The 21,135-nt window shown below is 37.6% G+C and overlaps 1 protein-coding gene across 1 annotated transcript in view; it reads right to left on the bottom strand.

Annotated features, from left to right (window-relative positions):
• Nucleotides 1–677: 677 nt before the first annotated feature.
• Nucleotides 678–21,135, bottom strand: part of LOC134541855 (protein O-mannosyl-transferase TMTC2-like) — a 441,379-nt gene continuing 420,921 nt past the window's right edge. Inside the window, exons 5-6 of the mRNA XM_063385554.1 lie at nucleotides 7,027–7,141; nucleotides 678–732 (exon numbers count right to left, since the gene is read on the bottom strand). Coding sequence (XP_063241624.1) covers nucleotides 678–732; nucleotides 7,027–7,141 — 170 coding nt within the window. The remainder of the gene's footprint in view (nucleotides 733–7,026; nucleotides 7,142–21,135) is intronic.

The following is a 21,135-nucleotide window of genomic DNA, read 5'->3' as shown; positions in this document are numbered from 1 at the left end:
TATATTTATAATAAAAAAAGATCATCAAACTAAGTTAAACATTTCGTTTTGACCGGATTCTCATGAGCATTGACGAACCCGATCAACTTTGGAGCGCTGTAACAGCGTTTTCAATGAATGAAATTTAAAAAAAATGTAGAGAAATTTTTTTCTCAAAAGACGATCTACAAGATTGGTCTGAGGTATTATTTTTTTTTGTAAAATGTATGAAAAAAAAGTTATAGAGCAAAAAACAAAATTTTTATGGAAATTTTCTTACTTTTTTGCTTATAATTTTTTTAATTTTAAATTTAGGGCAAAATTTATATAAACATATTTGTAGGCAAAGCAATTTGATACTAATTATGTCTTTACAAATATTTTGTAGGACGCATAGTTTCCGAGATATCGCGAAAAAGGTGTTTGCACCCCTTTTACAAGATGGCGGCCGGAGGACAAGGGTGGCGACCCCACAAACTTGAGGTTAAGCTTCTATTGACCCCTCAAAAATGTCCCAAAAATAAAATTGCGTCCTCTAAAAAATGCAAAGCTCATGTAACATTTCAATGGACTACATGTACACCATGTTTTTTTATTTCTCGTCATTACTATGATTAAAGAGATATATCTGAAACTTTAAAATTTAGTTTTTCTGTCACCTTTTTTTTAAGTTACTGACGAAGTGTAACTTAACTTACTTATTGGACGAATAATGAAGTGACGTGAAAGAATTTACCCTGTTGAATGACGCCACTGGGCCAGGTGAAAACCAAGACGGCTTTCTTATTTTATCCGAGTTAAACTTGACTCAACAATGATCCGTCTCATCCGTCCGTCCCCCGTCAGTCGGTTAATCAAGTGACATACAGCCAGCCAGACGGCCCAAGAAATTCCATCCGTCCGTCAAAACCTTGCCAAGATTTAACTTTTGTCGGACGGATGAAGTTATAACCTCAAAAAGGTTTTTAGTTTGTTTTTATTTTTCAAGCTACTTCTGTTGTAAGCTATAAAAACATGCTATTGTGATGATCTAAGACACTTTTCCATGTATGTATTACCTTCTTCCACGTTTAAAACAACTACTTCAAACAAGTTCGTTTCAGTGTGGCTTTAGCATTGTTCGTACACCAAGTAATGACACATTCTAGTGCACAAACGTTTATGTGCCCCAGGTAAGTTGGTTTCGCATTGAGCTAAATAAACAGCACAAGCTAATGTGACGCGACAGGTTTGTTATGAGTGTCAATAATAGTCTAGTGCCTCGTAAAGCTTAATTAAACCTGCACTCAAACAAGCAACTATTGATTTTCACTGCGCACATAGAGCCCTGCCACAGACGATGTTTACGAGGTTACGTAATACTGCAACAAAACACGCTATAGAAAGTTGACTGGACAGTCATTATGAGCTAGGGAAAATATTAATTTTGCAAGCACTAGAAAATTCAGGTATTAGTCTACGGAGTAGATGTCTGAAGTTTGTCACTCTGCTTAACAGTTACTTTGGCTTTACGGGAAACTTAAGATCAGTACAATAACGAGTGAAGTGGTTATCAGTTGGTTAGAAAAACAATACTATTTTAAAGGCTAATTTTAGTAATTTGTTCAGAGCTTGAAAGTAACTAGCTAGAAAGAATCGCAAACATTTCATAATTACGAAAGTACGGTTAAACAAAGATGTTAACAACATACGAGCAAGGAATCAGCTTTAAAATACACTATAACAACAAACAGTGTTGCTTTTCAGTTGAATAATGAAAATGAGTTGGGGGGGGGGGGGAACGACTTTCTAATTTGGATTTAAATTTTAACACGGCAAACACACCAATCGCTAACTTCTGACGTCCATGGTATTGAGTTATAACACAAAACGAAATAGGAATTGTGGTACGTAACATAAAATTGGAGTAAATACCGTATTTAACAAAATTGCCATTACGGATCGTCATTACAAATTATATCTGTCTTCCGTATGTTCGTCAAAGACGCTTCAAATTAAAAATAAATCACTGTTTCATGTTAAATTTTAAACGTAAAGTCATTTGGGATTGCTAAACAACTCCTTTTTTTGAATACAACGTATTGAATGAGATGTTTTTTCCTTGTAAACTTCGAGTGAACCAAGAAATGATCCAGTGCTGGTGCTAAGAACGGAGATACGACAATTTACGTAACTGAAGAACCAAACTATGTCAAAAATATGCCATTTACGACTCACTAAAATCTTTGTCTCGAATTACACACGTTACCAAACAAACTAAAATTTTTAAGGAGCCTGTTTTTTAGGAATCCTGTATACAAAATGCTTTATTATAACATTTTGGTTAGTAATAATTGGACATTGAAGCATGCACCATTTCAGCGAGATTAAAATCGAATTTAAAATTTTCTCAATCCAGACAGAATTATTATGGTCATCCCATTTATAAAACGATGACATTACACCGTCCCTAATATTAAGGATAGCTGGTGCGTCTTTTGCGAGGTAACCGTTGGGGAAATGAAAAAAAAACCTAAACAAGCGGATTTGCAAATTAACAAATTATACTTTATATACTTATTAATGTCTTCTGTGCACGTTGCTATCATGTGTGTTTTATTAATTTGAACACAATTGTCAAATGTAGCAGTTGTAAATATTGACATTCGCGTTGCTTTCATAATTTAAATGCCAATAAGAACGGGGTTTTGTTGAAATTATTGAACGTGAGGTAGAAATATTACGCATGGGCTAGGGGCATGCATATTTCGCGAAAAGATTCCGAGACTAGCTGAAAGTTAAAACACTGTAGCATCATCTGCGTTTCTTAATTGGGTGAGTTTCTTTCAGGTCAATGTAGATTTTTACAACACCAATAACCGTGAGTCAGTGCGGAAGCAAACAAGTCCTGATCGGCCCGGTAAAATAAGGCATTGACTTATCTGGCAGACGGCCGCCAATCACAAGGAAGAAACCGCTGGTACGGGTATACTTTGTTGCAGTCTAATAGGCGCTCAGATTTATTCGCGAAAAATGCCTGCCCCTACGCATGGCACATTAAAATGCGACAGTGATGAAATATAAAACATTTCATTGCATTGAAAAACACCCATACAAAGCGACACTGGAGTTTACAACCCTAACCATTTACCAGGCCCACCCTCCATGACACAGTGTTCGACCGCTCTCAGAGCACGCAAGCGTTTGAGACGTTACTCGAACAGACTTCGCAATCACTCAATATTTCAGCGAGCTGCACCTCTACCAATACATGAACACCAAACTAACTTTATGTCCACAGTCCATAGTTTGTCAGCACTGTTCCCTAGTGAAAAGTACTTCTACTAGCGAATCAAAGTGTAATATATATTTGCACAACAATCATAGAAGAGGAAAAGTTTTAGTTTATTTCTGATTATATATATATATATATATATATATATATATATATATTAATTTTGTGTATTTTTTTTGACTTGCAAATCTCTGAGTCCATTAAAACCTAACTTAAAACCTAACCTAACAGTAATTTAGCTCTTGACTGTACCCTACAAAAAAAAACACATGTATTTTGAACGGACACACGAAACCGCGGAATATGACATTCACCCTGCAAAATATGTAGAATAAATTTCGATACTGTTAGTTTATCTACTATATAAAAATAAGTCGGGTTTTCCTTCCTGACGCTATAACTCCAGAACGCACGAACCGATTTCCACGGTTTTGCAGTCGTTGGAAAGGTCTCGGGCTCCGTGAGGTTTATAGCAAAGAAAATTCAGGAAAAATTCAGGACAAACCAACATTTTAAGTAGATGGCGCCGGTGCGTGATACATTGTTTGACAGCTACTCATTGTTCTCTGCTCAGTTAATTTCATGTGACAAACCGGTATTGTGTTCACTGTGAAATTGTGAAAAAAAAAAAAGTTATTCGTTTCCTAACATTTCAATTGGAAACCATCGAATCAACTACTCATTGTTCTCTGCTCAGTTAATTTCATGTGACATGAAGTTTTGCTATTGTAAGGAACTAAGTAGAGAGTAAGAAAAAAATAAAGATCCTGACAGTTTGTTGTGTCGCCATATTTGTTTCAATTTTCAATACCCTTTTTGTATTATTACAATTTAAATTGCAGAAAAAAAAAATCATGTTTCATAGACACATAAATAGTGTGTGTGTAATTTCTCTATGTCCACGAGGTCTCGCCGCGTCAATTTTCTCCTTGGGGCGAACCCGTCCGCTTAATTAAATTAAATAAACATCTTTTATCGTTGAATGATTTATTTCATGAAAATCTGCTCTCATAAAGACACTAATGAATCACCAACATGTTCGATAACAAGAAATTGTGATATGGCGAAAGTGTTACAAGATTGCTCTCTAATCGTTTGGGATGAATGCACGATGGCGAATAAAAAAGCAGTTGAAGCTGTGGACAGGACACTACGGGACATTAGGCGCGATGAAAGGCCAATGGGGAATGTCACACTACTCTTTTCAGGAGATTTTCGGCAAACTCTACCAGTTGTAAGTCGAGGGACTAGAGCCGATGAAATCAAAGCTTCACTGAAGAATTCTTACCTCTGGCCTCAAATAAAAAAACTGCAATTAACAATTAACATGAGAGCACAGCTGGGTGGTAATTCTCATGCGCAAGAATTTTCCGGTGTTCTATTAAAAGTTGGAGAAGGTGCCCTCCCTGAGCAACACGGTCAGGTGACGCTTCCAGAAATACTTGGCAGAGTCGTATCTTCGGAAGACGAACTCATACGTTCGGTATTCGGGGATCTGTCAAACATACAACATCAGGAACATACGTGGTTATGTGAACGTGCCATACTCACTCCAAGAAATGACCAAGCCGCTGCAATCAATGAAAATTTTTTAAACGAATTGAATGGGGCTGAAGTGGCTTACACATCGTTTAACAGCGTCCTTAATCAGGACGACGCCCCTAATTATCCAGTTGAGTTTTTGAGTTCTCTCGCTGCAAGTGGTCTTCCTGTTCACAAAATTGTTCTCAAAGTCGGTGTTCCAATAATGCTTCATAGGAACCTTACTCCCCCAAAATTGCGCAATGAAACCCGACTTAAAGTAACTGCTCTACAACGAAATATAATCGAAGCTGAGATTCTTACTGGATGTGGCTCAGGTGAAACTGTTTTCATACCACGCATACCGATCATCCCGAATAACTTCCCGTTCGGGTTAAAGCGCACACAGTTTCCAATAGCAGTTTGTTTAGCGATGACAGTAAATAAGTCTCAGGGTCAGAGCCTTAAGGCAGCTGGTGTCGACTTAAGGTCTGATTGTTTTTCCCACGGCCAGATGTATGTGGCTTGCTAGCGGGTCAGTAATGCAGACAATCTTTACATTCTAGCTCAAGACGGGAAAACAGTAAATGTAGTTTACAAATAAATTTTATGAAGTGTCTTCCTGACATTACATTTGAAAGTAGAAACATATTTACCCAAAAATTAGGTTGTAACATATTTTTATTGCAAAGACTGAAATATGTGAACATAAGAAAACTACTACTACAACTGTATCAACTGTTATGTTATAATGTTTAAATTTCTAAATGGTGCAAGATAATACAAAATTCTATGCGGAAAAAGTTGTGGGCAGCAGCTACGTTTAGTTATAGGTATAGGGCTTTGCATGCTGATTTTTCATATACTGCATGGATGCGAACATGTAAGAATAATCTATCTTACTATAATAAAACAGTAGTTCTTTTTCTGTCTGTCTGTTTGTACGCGGTGTTCTACACAACTAATATACGAATTTTAATGGGTGTCTTGCGTATAACAGTCATTACTTAATTATTTGCCTTCAATGCAGTTACCTTATTTCACGTCCAGCGAAGCGGGCGGGTTCGGCTAGTATGAAATAAAAACCTTTTCGTTTATAATTGAAATAATATTCTTCTTCAGTCTGCTCTACAAATATAAACACACAATATAGTTAGTAATATTTTCTAATATGCTGCTTTACAAAACCTCTCTATAGTTTGAAGATTGTAGAGCACACAAAATTAAGCGTTTAGTTTCTCATATCCTATGGTACACTCCCTGAATCTTTCTATCGACCAACTCCGAGTCAGACACCCGAATAATCCCCAATCGAGCAGATCACAAATTTTTTCTTGATTTTTTAAAGGTAAAGTTTGCATTTTTCATTTTAGTTTTGTTAAATAAATCAAATTTTTCTTGAACATTTTTTAAATTTTTTTTTCAGGAGGCTAGGTTTTCGCACAACAGAATAGGGTTAGGTTAGTGATTTTTCAAAACTTTAAAATTGTAAAAAAAAAAAAATTATGAAATCTCGTGCAATTGTGCCAACCGTGAAACTGCACGAGCGAACAGTGAACTCGGGGAAAGTTCGGGTGCTGATCGGGGTCTAGTGAATCGAAAGACTTTGGAGATGGGGAGACCTAAGATGCACATTAAGTTCTGCCATTCCCGATCACACCCGAACAATTCACCTTCGGCCAAATTCGGGATTTGTTTTATTTTTTTGCGCAGGAAAAAAATGAATTCAAATATTAAAAGTGGTCGGTTAGGTTAGCTACATTAAAACACTTTAAAAACACTACGGACGGTTAGTTAGGTTAGTATAGCTAACTTACATTAAAATAAACAGAGAACTATAAATATATATATAAATGAACCCGAGGTTGGACGAAGGCGAATTTTTCGGGTGTAATCGGGAATGGCCATTAAAATAAACAGAGAACTATAAATATATATAAATAAACCCGAGGTTAGCCAAAGGTGAATTGTTCGGGTGTAATCGGGAATGGCCATTAAAATAAACAGAGAACTATAAATATATATAAATAAACCCGAGGTTAGCCAAAGGTGAATTGTTCGGGTGTAATCGGGAATGGCCATTAAAATAAACAGAGAACTATAAATATATATAAAAAAAACTCGAGGTTGGCCGAAAGGTGAATTGTTCGGGTTTAATCGGGAATGGCAGAACTTTATGCGCATCTTAGGGCTTCCCTTGGAGACGGGGCTCAGAGATGTTGCGCCCGCTGCATGTCGCGGGGAAGACTCACAGGTTGTAGTGGACGTCCGCCATGTTGCCGCGGTGCCGCAGCGCCATCCTGAAGGCGCGCTCTGCCTCGGAGGTGCGGCCCTGCGAGCTGAGCACCGAGCCCAGGTTGCCGTACGCTGCAACAACCGACCACCCGCGCGCGTCGTCAAGAGGGGTGTTGCTAAGGGGGGGGGGGGGGGTTAGGGGTGCAAACCCCCCCCCCCTTAGCACCAAATCTTTAATTAATTTCTTATTCATCACTCAAACAAATTTCACATTACAATTAATAAAATTTTTACCATTACACATATTTAAATTTAAGTACCGAAAACTGCTAACATAGCACTATTTTACTCCTTAAAATCCAAAATTTCCCGGGGGAGGACCCCCGGACCCCACGCTTTAATACGGGGGGGGGGGGGGGAGGCCCCATGCTTCTTAACACCCCCGATACGCAAATCCTGGCTACGCCACTGCGTCAACTAGTGTGCAGCAAAGGGAAGCCTTCATCTCACAGGCGAGAGAGCACACACTCGAAAATTCCCCGAAGTTCATCCTCGCTTTTTTTTTCTTCTTCCCGTTCTATCTCATTGTATAAACCGGCGTGGCATTAAATTTTGCGGTCGATTAGGATAGGTTAGCTACATTATAAATACTTTAAAACATTGAGGATGGTTGGTTATATTTGGTAAGTATAGCTACATTTAAATACTGTAAAATCATTTTATGGTTGCTTAGCAAATAACTTTTTTAATATGTAGCTATCCAGGGCTAGGAAACAGTTTACATGAATTCACAGTATCTTTAATGTAGCTATCCTAACCAAATCAACCGTCCACAATGTTTTAAAGTAATTATAATGTAGCTAACCTAACCTTTAAAAATGAAAAAAAAAAAAAAAAAACCGAAGATGCACGATCGGGTGTTTGGCTGTCTCGTCTGTGAAAAAAAAATGCTTTCCGTGCAGCAACGACTACATGGTGCAAACACACTGGTCAAAATAATCAGGGCATCACAAAAAAATACGTGGAGATCAGACACAAATTATTAGGGGATCACTCCAAAATTATCAGCGGTTCAGATAAAAATGATTAGAGGATCAGACAAAAATCATTAAAGGATAAAACAAAAAAAAAAGATAATCACGTCGATCATCAGGCTCCACACTGAACAGAACTGCTCTCTATTCCACGATGTTTCTCCGCCTAGTTCCTACAATGCCGAACGTGATAAATTAATATACGCAAATTGTGTTGTCCTCTACGTTTATGGACACGAATCACACGTAGTTTTCAACCTGTCGCTAGAATTCGTTGCCGGAGCATCTTCGTTAACTATCAAATCATTCGATTTGCAAAGAAAAATTTTAAATTACATTATGAAGCGGCTCCTATAAAAACAACCTAAAAAAGACTTAAAAAATACTGAAGACAAATAATTGATTGCATGCAGATTCAGAAAGGAAATAACTATGGCCTTTTTTTGTGAGATAATATCCCAGCATAACCTAGAAGTGACTACGGGAAAGCTTAGCAAAGCGAACAGAGCATGGCTGGACTCATAAACTCTAACTAGGCTCCTTTAGTTTGCGAGTCCAATTTATTTTTATGTGTATAACATCGTAGCTCTTGGTATACGACATTTTTAATAGTAATTTCATAAATGGAACTGGAGTTGGAACTGATTTTAGACCAGAAATTTTATTAATTTACTGCTCATATTGTTAATATTTACTAAACCGTTAATACTATCAAGTTTTCCTTTGGCTTTGCCAACTTTAGTTACCGCCATCCGCCTCTGGTAGAACTGTGATTACACATTTCCGTTCCATTTATGAAATTACTATTACAAAATGTCGTATACCAAGAGCTACGATGTTATACACATAAAAATAAATTGGACTCGCAAACAAAAGGAGCCGGGTTAGAGTTTATGAGTCCAGCCATGCTCTGTTCGCTTTGCTAAGCTTTCCCGTAGTCACTCTGGGTTATGCTGGGATATTATATCACAAAAAAAGGCCATAGTTATTTCATTTCTGAATCTGCATGCAATACATTATTTGTCTTCGGCCGTCTTTAAAGACCTCGCCTTTGATGGCATGGCAAGCCCAAATGAAAAGAAAGCCAGGGTTTGAGCCACACTTGGTTGCAAAGTTGTGATAAAGAGACGCCCCTTCTGACTCCTGACTGATAATCGTAACAGTCCCCTATCACCTCCTGACACTCAATTGCTGATATGCAGAGTGGAGCAACTTTACCTCCACCACGCTGATGAGGTTAATCAACGTAAGACAATGGCCTAAATGAAAAGAAACGAAAGAGGGGTCACGGGAACTTAAAATAGCTAAGATTAATTTAATGTTATAATTATCTTTAACTTTTGATGAACTTCGATTCGACTTTAAGGAATTGTTGCTGACAGATATTTTGGGTTCATAACATAATTTAGAAAAATACATAAATTAGTCACGCAACTATTTTTATTCCTAATCGGAAAGACCGAAAAAAAACAACTATTTCTTTATCTAATAACTATTTACTTGTGTATATGTTATAAGCTTTAATTTTTAAATGATTTTAAAGATAATCAGTGATTATAATTATGTAAGGAATGTTTCATCTTTTATCATAATATGAGAGTGGTTCCAAACAATTTTAACTATATCAAAAATAATTTTAACTTATGTTAGTACCACAATATTTTATCAGAACATTTTATAAACACAAAACGCAAACTATCAGTTACCTAAATATGTCAGCAAACTTTCAGGACCTTGTTGAATTTTCTTCTTCCTCGCATTTCCAAGCGTTCGTTCAAAAAAAAAATACTTCTGTCGAAGTTCCTCGCACGGACATACGGAGTGGAGAAAAATACATACGAGATAGCATACGGTCCAAGGGGAGAAAAAAAAAGAAGAGAGAAGAAATTTCCATGCCTAAGCATTATTTTCCTTCCCCTTACAGCAGAGAATTCTGGAGTAGCCGCGTTGGAAGGAATTTAGAACATCGCCCCACTTTGTTTCTAGCGCGCCCCTGCCTCTCCCGGCTCTCGAGTACGCCCCTCACTCCTCTCTCGCATGAAAATGATCTCTTTGCAGCATCCCTGGTCCGTATCGAGCGACTCGTCTGGGCGCTTACCCCCTTATCCCCCCCTCCCCGCCTACACTCCCACAGAACCCTCGTCGTTTCACTCCAACACCGCCGCCTATTATTTTTCCCTTCCAGGCAATGTCCTTTGCTGCCAGTAACATATCCGAATCATTTCACTTGCCTCCGCGAGGCTGCCGTGGATTTCCGTCGCCCTCTCTTTCTTCCTCCTCTTCTTCCTCCTCTTTTCTCGCATTTATTACCCCCCACCCCTCACCCTGCTGGTTTTATTTTAATGCGCGGAAAGGCTGTTGCACCCTTCGCTTTTTTTTCTCCCTTTCACCAGGTAAAAATCTTTTTTTTTTTCTTCCGAAGAGGCTCTTTGACGTTTCGCGCGAACGCGTATCCCAGGAGAGATACAAACAGATTAACGTAATGGTATTGTTTGAAAATCTCAACACAAAACACAAAAAATTCTTGAGGCATTGAACACAATATTATACTTACTCAGCTGGATGTAACGTACAAAAAAAAACTGAAGTACTATATGTCATGTATATTTAAATGTTTAATCTCTCTTCGTGAAGGGTTTATTACTACGCTCTCACGGATTTAAATTTACTAACAAATAAAAATATTTTTAGAATGGCCTTTTATTACAAGTGTCTACAAACAAAAATAATAAAATTGAAAAATAATTAAAATTATGGAAAATAAAAATCTCCGTTTTTCTGCGAAATTATAGCTGTGTTAACCGGAAAATACTGCGAATGCAGGAGAGTAAAAAAAAAAAAAAAACACTACATACATTTTTAAACCACTATCATTATTTTAAAAACCCTTCAAAAACTTGAAATAGGTTTTTATACAATTGCTTCTTACAACATTTTTTTTTCAGTCACAACAAATTTTTCTTTTTATTGGCGGCATCAGTCTGTGGAGTTCTCAGCTGGAAATGTATTACTTCCAAAATTTTGCGAGGAAAATTATTAGCTTGTACTGTGGGGTAACGTAGACGATTTATATTTAAGAAAAGAGGGGGGGGGATCCTATAAATAACAGAGAGTATATACACGGCGAAAGTATACAGTTGTACAATATGTCCATAAACGAATGTCCCAGTTATAAATTTTAGTAGCATCAACTGTAAGCGTTGTAGAGTTTTGGTTCAAGGTCACAATTAAAGAGTAACACAAAACAGTTTCAGATAAGCGAATGCGCGAGTACTGCTTTGCTGTTTTCTCGCTGGCAGCGCCACCTGCGCAAAATGGCGACTCCTGGACGTAAGGCGTTTTGTGTTCTGCAATTTTCCAAGAATGAATCTGTGATTTCAGTTCAACGTAGGTTTCTTTTGAAGTTCGATTGTGATCTGTGGCAAAAACATCCGCCGATGGTATGGGGATATTTGAAACCACCGGATGTTTTTGTAAAGGAAAGAACGGGACGACCGAAAGTGTCTCACGTTTTATGACGACACGGAACTCTTGGAAACGATTCGGGACTTTTACACGTGGCACGTTATTCTTAGTAATTCGTCGTGTACTGCCGTGGCGTCTGCAGCGCCGTGCTGCGTCGCCTGCTGGAACTAAACTCGGCAACTCGGCGATACTTCCCGCCCTCCGCCGAGAACCCAGATGGTGTCCCTACTTTTGGACGGGACTGTTCGCCCCGTTAACCCCCCTCCCCCTCCCCCGGCAACCCGGAGGGACCGGTTGAAGGCGCCGGCTGCGGCAAACTGTTTCGCGGCCTCCAAGTTGGCAACCGTGCGTCACTTCCCAGGGCTGCAAACTCCACCAAGGGAGCGCGCGTGTGTAAGGGGTGGGTGAGGGGGGTGGAAAGGTTGGCAGAAGTTCGCTCCCGCTTGGCCGCTCGAAGCCGGGATAGTTTGTCCCGTGGAACAAAGGGTCAGAACTCATCCCTTAAAACCCTCCGCCAGTGACCAACCGAGTGCCAGGCAATTACACGGCCCGGTAAATAGCCCTTACCACGACCCCCCCTTTCACGTTACCAACTCTGTTTGAAGTACCGCACAAATACTTAGCTCCTGGCTTAAGTTGCCGGCGCCGGTCTCGAAAACTTTCTCAGCGTGTCTTCAACTTAATTAGCTACAGCTTAGGATCAGCAGAGGAATTGCACAAACTAGCACGTAAACTCGGCTGGTGTGAATGAATTAAAACTAAGCGTAGGTTCCAGAAACATAAGCAAAGTTACTATTTCGATGGTCTGAATTTTACAACTGTGAAGTTGTTAATAACGCTATTATATTTATCATCTAATACATGGATGGCAAAATTGTGAGTTACTGTTGCCATTCCTCAGTATAACGATTATATTAAATACTAGTTAGTTGTAAGACACCAAAGTAGCCCTTTGAACAAATTATGGATATAAAAAAAAACATTATTTTAATATACAATGTATATTTATTAGAAATTATTTTTATTTTTATATTTTGCAAGTGAATTTTTTTTCATTAATATAGGCCTATGTGAAATAATAATAATAAAAAAATTAAGAGAAAATTATTTTTAAGAAGAACCTCTTGAAAAACTTACACTGTGCTTGAACTACCTAATTCAATAATCTTTAATAAATTATAACGACATACTCAAGTTATCGAAATTATTTATTTCAGCGATGAATTGGATATTTACTTACTTTGCGAAGTTAATTAATCAAGAAGTAAACAAAAAACACATTAAAAGCTTAAAAAAATTAAAAAAAAACTTTTCTTTAACTTATTGCGCCATCTTTTGGTGAAAAATTCAAACGCACTACATATATACATACATATATAAACACATATGAAAGTGTTGCTGTGTTATCAAACGGCAAGGGCGGCTACCTGCAGAGTGCCGGCCTCACACTCTTGGTCGGAGACTTCGTGCCGCACGTTAAAGTCAGTGAGACAGTGATGAGCGACAATATATATTAAATATGTTTATGTAAGATAATGTTAAAGTCTTCATATTAGAGCAAATTAATCAATATGAGACGGATATCAGATTAAATTATTCTTAATATACCAATTCTTGAAATGAGATATACCCCCCGAAATAAGTTAGGGCAAACACATCACCACAAAAGCCTACTACATCGATTACATAATAATTTTAGCATTAAATTATAAATGCTATTAATAAATCAAGACATAAATAAAATCGAACTGTTTGTGGTTTTTGAATTATTAAAGATTAAAAATCTTCCTGTTAGTATTAAGACACTTTAAACATATCTAACGTTTAAAATTATTTTGTATGTTTTTTCGTAAAAAAAAGTTATTTTACTAAAAAACCTTCTGTAACTATTGACTTTAAATTGAAATTTATTTTGAACACAAGAATAATGTACTTACTTTTTATTTTATTGCGACACCTGAATTATTTTCGAAGATATAATGGTAAGTAATTAAATACCGAAAATTTGATTTTTCGTGAAGCAAATTCATACATTCACTTCATACAAACTAGACTTAAATGTTGCAGCACCCGTACGTACTTAGTTCATTAAATCCACCAAAACATTTCATTGGATCTATTTTGAGTGTAACAATATTGCAAAAAATATCTAGCATCTAATATTCTTATTGGATGTACAATATACACAAATGATTTAAATAATACCCACTATCTACCCATGTTAGTTTATGAGATCACAAAATCTCGTTAATTGATATTTTTCAGTGACAATTATCGAAGTATTGTTTTAGACGCTTTATAAAGTGCGTTTCATCCATAGCGTGTTCTCAAGTTATTGATTCCGCTAAACTGTACGTGCTTGCTCCTGAACGTAACAAATAAACTACTGTTTGCCTTAGCAAGCCTGCTGCTTTCGCCTGTGTCGTCGCTGCGTTGTCCAGAATACTAGTTCAGTTCCATCACTGGGTTCGCCTGTGGGTCGCTATGTTGTCGTTATTTTATATAGATTATCTTTTAGACATTGTCCCGTTACGCTGTGTCCCGTTACGTTCATTGTACGCTTGCGCCGCAACTATCTCTCTTACACTCGATTGGAACTACCATTGATTTGACTTTTTCGAGGCACATTAAACTTGAAACACTCCCATTCGTTTCCTACTTTTCCTATCATCGTCCTATCCTTATTAACAGAATAACACAGATTGGAAGAAGTTAAATAGCAAACATGTATAAAAGTTATAGTTAAAATAATCTCTACGTTAAAGTAATAAACATATTTGAATTAATGAGAGCAGATAAAAGTAAATTTATCAATTAAATTGTAGATTTCATTTTACCCCTTCTTTGTATCCATACAAAATAGTGATAATTCAATGAAAATGATTCAATTTTATTCATAAAAGTATGCAATCATTTCATCAATGTTTTGTTATGACGTTGTCACGTTAAACTATCGTCCGTAAACCGACTTTACAGACAACCAATTTTTTTATTTAGATTATATTTTTTGAATCATCGTTAGGTTCATCTGTTTGTCACGGTGTTGTCCAAGGTTGTTGTTTATCTGCATTATCTGTTCTTTTTACAACTGTATCGGAGTTGTCAGCCCACTGTTCATCTGTGCCTTTTTTTTTCTCCGGCTAGTTCCTTCTACGGAATTATCTGTGCTGTCCATGTGTTTTAACATTTGACATAAGCTGAAACTTGGCTTGCTTTCTGTTTGATCGTGCATTCGTTTTTACTGTCCATTCTTGCAGGGTTTTATTTATACAGCGAAAACCAGCATTGGCGCATGTCCATGAAAATGTTTTAAATAAATTTTCCCCAATTGCAGGAATAATTTAAAGAAGGTAAATAAAAAAAAGTTGTTTTTGGGAAACTTAAATAGGCCTACAAATTAAACTTTAGCGTACTTAGTCTAGCAATAATTTTTCATCTACTGTATATAAATAAACGGGTTTGTGTTTTTATGTCCCCGCAAACGAAGTAGCGGTCACAGCTAGTTAGTGACGAATGAAATAAAAAAAAGTGCATACATTATAGTCAGGGTGAGGCACACCGGTGTCGCGGAACCGCAGGCATGGCTCCTCGCGATACGCTGTAATTGATGTCCTTTTTGATCCAGGTCAGGGAACAGTGGCCCAGGTTCGTGCGGGGCTCGGTCCGGGCCCGCGATGACGTCACGCGCATTACGCCGCGGCCACGCGCCATTAGTCCGCGACCATCCGTCAGCATAATCTTCCCCGGGGCGTGTATCCGGGCGTCGGGCTCCATCAATCACGCCAACACGCGCGCCTTGTCTCCCGTTCCGCCCCGCCTGCTCAGCTGCGAGACGCAACACCGCCGCGCGCACGTGCATCGCGGGCGAGCCTACGTCGCAGGCGTTGCGTTCGGAGAAGTGGGCACTCGGACAAATGGTATACATCCTAACATTTACTGCTACATTTTACATATTTTCGGGTGGAGGTCAGAGCTGACAACGCGAGAGCATTTAGTAGTGGAAACCAGGAGCGCACACGTAATCTAATTTCAAAAGGGGGGGTAGGGAGTTAAAATAACCACTATACCTACAAATACATAATACATTTTGTTTCCAGTTACAGGAGGTTATTTTAAGGGAAATCTGGAACAGTCAACATATTCAACGCAACATTTTATCACGGCCTGTTTATGCTAACGAGACAGTAAAGAGTAACTCATAGCTTTTTATTTGATTCTTGCCTGTTATTAAAAATTTATGTACAAAAAGCTCGTGTAACTCAGCACACATGACAGAAGTGAAAATTCTTTGGCAAGTAAAACCTCTACTTGTAAGTAAATCGTAAGTTGTAAAACAGCAGAGAGAGAGAGAAAGAGGATTTAGAAAAATTTCTAAATAAACATAAACTAACAAAATTATTACTCACCTACTCTAACTGCTCAGGATATCAATAATAATTTATTTATCAATAATGATTAATTAACAATAAATATTACTCACTGTTGAAATACCCAAACCACAAAGAAAATCTGTGCGTGTTACTGTTTCATTAAAAAATTCAGCCATTTGGAACACACCTGATTTCTAAACGAAATATGAAATTCATGACTATCTATGCGAGAAAGGCAGGGATTGTCTCAACAGTGCTCTCTACGCTGCTGGTTGAACAAAGAGGAACGCGATAGCGCTGGTAGAAAATTTAAAATTCAAAGTATTCACAACTGACTGTATAGGAAACCTATATCTATTTACTAAAACAAGTGCATGTGCACACTCTAAATCTTATTCTTTCATTCAACTATCTCTCTCGGTTCTATTAATTGTGGGGGGGGGGGGGGGAAGACGATTTATCGCACAAAGAGAAGAACGAAAACGAAACCATCAAACGTATATAGTATAGTGCTTTCCTTATATGTCATTGGCCAGATACCTATTAGATGTCATTTTCGCGTCAGAAACGTTCCGCAACAATTTTTCACAAAACAAGTTGCATTAAAATTTGGTTTTGAACTTTTACTCTCATCGTGCCCAAAGAATTTTCCCTTCAAAAATTATACCTCGTATGGACCACTGGCTCTATTCTTTGTTCGCATACTGTACATGGCAGTTCTCTTGTGCGAGGAAGTACCAGAACAAGCGCCTTTGTTCTTCCCTCTGAATAGGGGCTGGGATGACTTCCGCGGGGGCTGAAAGGCGCTTGATGTCTGACGAGTAGCTGCGCCTGCGGCAGCGGCAACCCGGTGCTCGAGCCTGTACCGCGGGCTTGCCGGCACGCTTCCCTGCAGGCGTCTCCGCGCACGGACTACGAGGACATGACGAAAACACTTCGCCACCGTAGTTGGGGACTGGGAGTTCGCACTCTGCGCACTTTGCACTCGCGAGGAATAGCTACAGAAGAATAAAATTAGGATCTATGTTTATCATAGACACTGGCTACAAAATAAAACCACCATACTTAAAAACAGTTTATCGAGCTTTTTTCTGACTAAAAGTCATCAATCGTGATTTCAAAAATTTTAAATTTATTAAATTTAGCTTCTTTCAGACATTCACATGGGGAAAAAAAGTTTTCTGTACTTTTAATGGAAAATATATTGTAACTTTAAACAAAATATGGCTATGGTTATTTTTACACGTATGAAATAAGTTTTTTTTCTCGTGTTAATACTAAATATTTATTTAGTATATATTTATATATACATTTATTTAGTGACTAGTCTACGGAAATAAAGAAAATTTTACGAATATCCCTGAGAAATTTTTAACGTCGCCATTCAGATGGGAGAACTGGCTGTACTCAGGCGCGATGAAAGACGCCTTTCCTTTGCAACCCTCATGACTGTTCTAATAATTGGGGGGGGGGGGGGGAACAAGGCCATGTGTGTTAATGTACAATTTTTTTTAAATATTACACTTCAAGTAATAATTTTGATGCAGAACTTATCTAAATCCACTTGTAAGAAATAAAATACAAAACACTGACTGAATTGAGACGTGGACATAAAAAGTGAACGTTTATTTCATAGTCTCAAAAAAAAACTAACAGCCGAGTCCATCATGTAAATGAATATACGTAGTCTATCTTTTTATATGAAAAAAAAAACTATGTTTGGTATCACTTCTCTCTACAAATTGCGATTTAGGTATCGACTGAAAATTGCGAGAACGTAAATAACTCTGAGTGTAGAGTGGCGCTTGTCTGGAATTTAATTATTTGTTATAATCTAATTGAGATTTATTTAGTTTGACATCTGGAATGCACGTGTTCAGGACTTTCGGAATAACTCAGCGGGGTAGTTCGGAGGACGAAAAGTGTGATCGCAATGACATCTAGACCAAGGGAACACGCAGTGGCGTGAAAAGGAGAATGTATACTTCCATCCAAATGCTAAAACATCTATTAAAATTTATCATTCCCACTAACAAAAGGAAATAATATGAAAGTAAACAGCGGGCAAAGTGATTCTATTCCCCTCCCTCCCCCGCGAACGTTCTTGGCGCTGGGCGCTGCTCACTGAAATTCGGACGAATAACACTGGAAATGGGAGTGAAAGTTGCTGAATACTGGAGAGGAAAATCTTGAGATGGGTCAGCCATTACACGGAAAGTAAAGTTATCAATTGAAAATGTGAACCATACATTCGCAAATGTAACACTCAGCGTAAGTGTTAAACATTTATGGTGTGTATAACTTCGAGTCGTTATGGTGCAAGAAACTCGGTTGAAAATAAGATATTTTTAACATCTTTACGATAAAAATCTCATTCGATGCGCTTTTCTTTACCCAAATAAACTTTAAAGTATTTTCACATTTCAGGAATCTAGTATCTTTTTAGAATAGATAAACTCTAATTTCTGGGTTTCACTCTATTTTTTTTTTATTGAAAAGGGGGGTTGTCTGTAAAGTCGGTTTATGGACGATAATTTTACGTGATGTAGTCATTAGAATACAATGATGAAAAATTGCATACTTTTTAATGTTCAAATATTATTTACAGTTTATGCATATTAAATTTAAATAATTTTTCTAACAATAATCACGAACAATCAGTTATAGAAATAAACTGAAATCAAATCAATGTCAATATTTTGTTAATTTGAAATGACGAATTTGGACAAATAAAACAAATTTTTTAAATTACTGCTTTTAAAAAAGCTCGCCTTAACCTGTTTGATATTATAGAATATTTTCTCGCACGGTGGTTAGCCGGTTCTTGCACGCTCGGCTCAGGCGGAACGTGACAATGAGTCATGCTTTTTCGTGCGTGCAGCCAGCGTTCATCGATTTATAAGACGTTATCACGTCAAAAAAAACTCTTCATTCGAATTGGTCCGAATGAAAGTTTAATTACTATTGTGTTTTGAATACTATTATTACTCTATCATGCTGATTCATCATTTTAAAACTTTTAGTAATAATCATTCATCAATTAATATTTATTTTTCATAACTTTTCAAAATATCAAGATGATCAATGTTACAGAAGTTTTACCTCGCAACATGTGCGCGATTACGGGGTGGAAAGGGGTGGCTGTGGCCACTCAAGAATTGTTCAAACCAGTGTTTAGCTTCCCCATTGTGAAGTAAAAGTATTAATAATTTACAAACAATAGAAAATTAAATTTTACAAGCACGGAAATTTTTTGATTCAATTAATCAAGCCTTATTTAGCGCAGAAAAATAAAATTTAATCGGGACTTGTATATTATAATGTTAGATATGAATAGTGGCGTAGCAGGGATCCCTTTCCACCCGGACCCCTGGTGCGCCATGCCAGCTGAAATTCCGCCTCTGCCTCGCAGTATAATCGCACAGAATACCAACTTATTCTCCTCAAGGTAAAAGCAATATTTTTCCTTCCCGTATTTCGCGTAGCATCGGTGAACGCAGCGCAATGTCTGGTTGTTTTACTCTTTCGAGCTCACGTGAAAATCTCGTTTTCTCTCCTCTCGCGCGAGCGACGTCTGTATCTCGCCTCACAAAGACACGTCTCGAAGCTTGCGAACTATTCGCTGTGACGGCAGTTCGTTCATTCCACAGATTATTGACTTAAAGTAAACTTTTGGACATACGCCATTGCTAAGCTAATGCATGTCTGTAGAAGAAAACTACAAAAAACCAAAAGACAAAAAACACAAATTAAGCAAAAATTTGCTGTTGTCACCACACAATATTCCATGACAGGAATATGGTCAACAACCAAAGAAAAACAAAGAAAAATAGACTAATAGAACGAAAAAAACCCCCACAAATGATGAATTGAACCACCAAAAAATTCAGCACAACAGTTGAAACGAGACAAAAACACAACAAAACGAAAAGACGAAACAAACACAATAGTTTTCCAAAACAGAAACAAGCCAGCACAACAGTTGAAACGAGACAAAAACACAAAAAAAAAAAAACGAAAAGACGAAACAAGCACAACAGTTTTCCAAAACAAAAACAAGTGACGTTTCGGGAACTGCTATCTGCTCCCGTCCTCAGGCAGAGACGCACATGGTACGAAAACACAGGTGCTTAATTTTTTTTGTCTTTTGTTTTTTTTGAAGTTTTCTTCTACAGACATGCATGTGCTCAGCAATGGCGTTATGTCCAAAAGCTTACATCAAGTCATGCACTCCCACTGCACAAATCTTTCAAAGATAATATAGATTATTGACTTCTGCTAGGAACCACCCGTCGTTTGACGCGGACACAGTCACGGCGCAGTCCATTCATTCCATAGACTCAGGAGTAGTTGTAGACACATTGGTGACTCCTGCTCATGCTGCTGACAGTAGCTTGCGGTCTGCCCTCAGCGGGCGCTGTCTTAACTTAGACACACACAACTTAGAAATACACAAAGTAGAATTGTCTAAGTTACGCCAGTTATAAGTTGCGTGTTTCTAAATTATGGCGATTCCGTCACGTGGCTCGGCGTTGTGTGTTCCTAAGTTAAATGTTTCTAAATTATGACAGTTCTAAGATTTGTATTTCTTAGTTGGGATGGTTCTAAGTTATGCCATTCTAAGTTAAAATGTTTCTTATTTGTATGTTCGGCGTTGCGTGTTTCTAGGTTACGTGCTTGTAAGTTATGACAGTTCTAAGTTGTATGTATCTAAGTTGTGATGTTTCTAAGTTGTGTGGTTTGGCGTTGTGTGTTTATAAGTTATGGCAGTTTTAAGTTCTGTATTTCTAAGTTGTGATAGTAGTAAGTAATGGTTTTCTAAGTTACGGCGTATTTTTAAGTTGTGTGTTTTATCGTTGTAAGTTTCTAAGTTATTCTTTTCTAAGTTGTATTTGTAAGTTTCTAAGTTTTGTGGTTGTATTCGAGAATTATAAGTTATGACTGTTCTATGTTGTGTGTTTCCAAGTCATGTGTGGATCCCTGCCATTAGGACTGTCCAAATCATTTAATGTGAACAAGGCCATGTATGTTTGTTTACGCGTTTTTGTTAAAAATATTACACGTCACGTAGTAATTTTGATGTAGAAATTATCGAAAGCCACTTGTAAAGAAATATAAAACACTTACTGCATCGAAACATGGACATTAAAAAGTGAGAGTAAATATTTAATAACCTCAACAAACCCACCAGCCGAGTCCACCATTTTCTATGATTTTTAACAGTTCTACTGGCTTACGAGCCGTTGAATGATCACTC

The sequence above is a fragment of the Bacillus rossius genome (genome assembly GCF_032445375.1).
Source record: "Bacillus rossius redtenbacheri isolate Brsri chromosome 4 unlocalized genomic scaffold, Brsri_v3 Brsri_v3_scf4_2, whole genome shotgun sequence".
NCBI classification, from domain to species: Eukaryota; Metazoa; Arthropoda; class Insecta; order Phasmatodea; family Bacillidae; genus Bacillus; species Bacillus rossius.
This window is presented reverse-complemented; position numbering and strand designations above follow the sequence as displayed.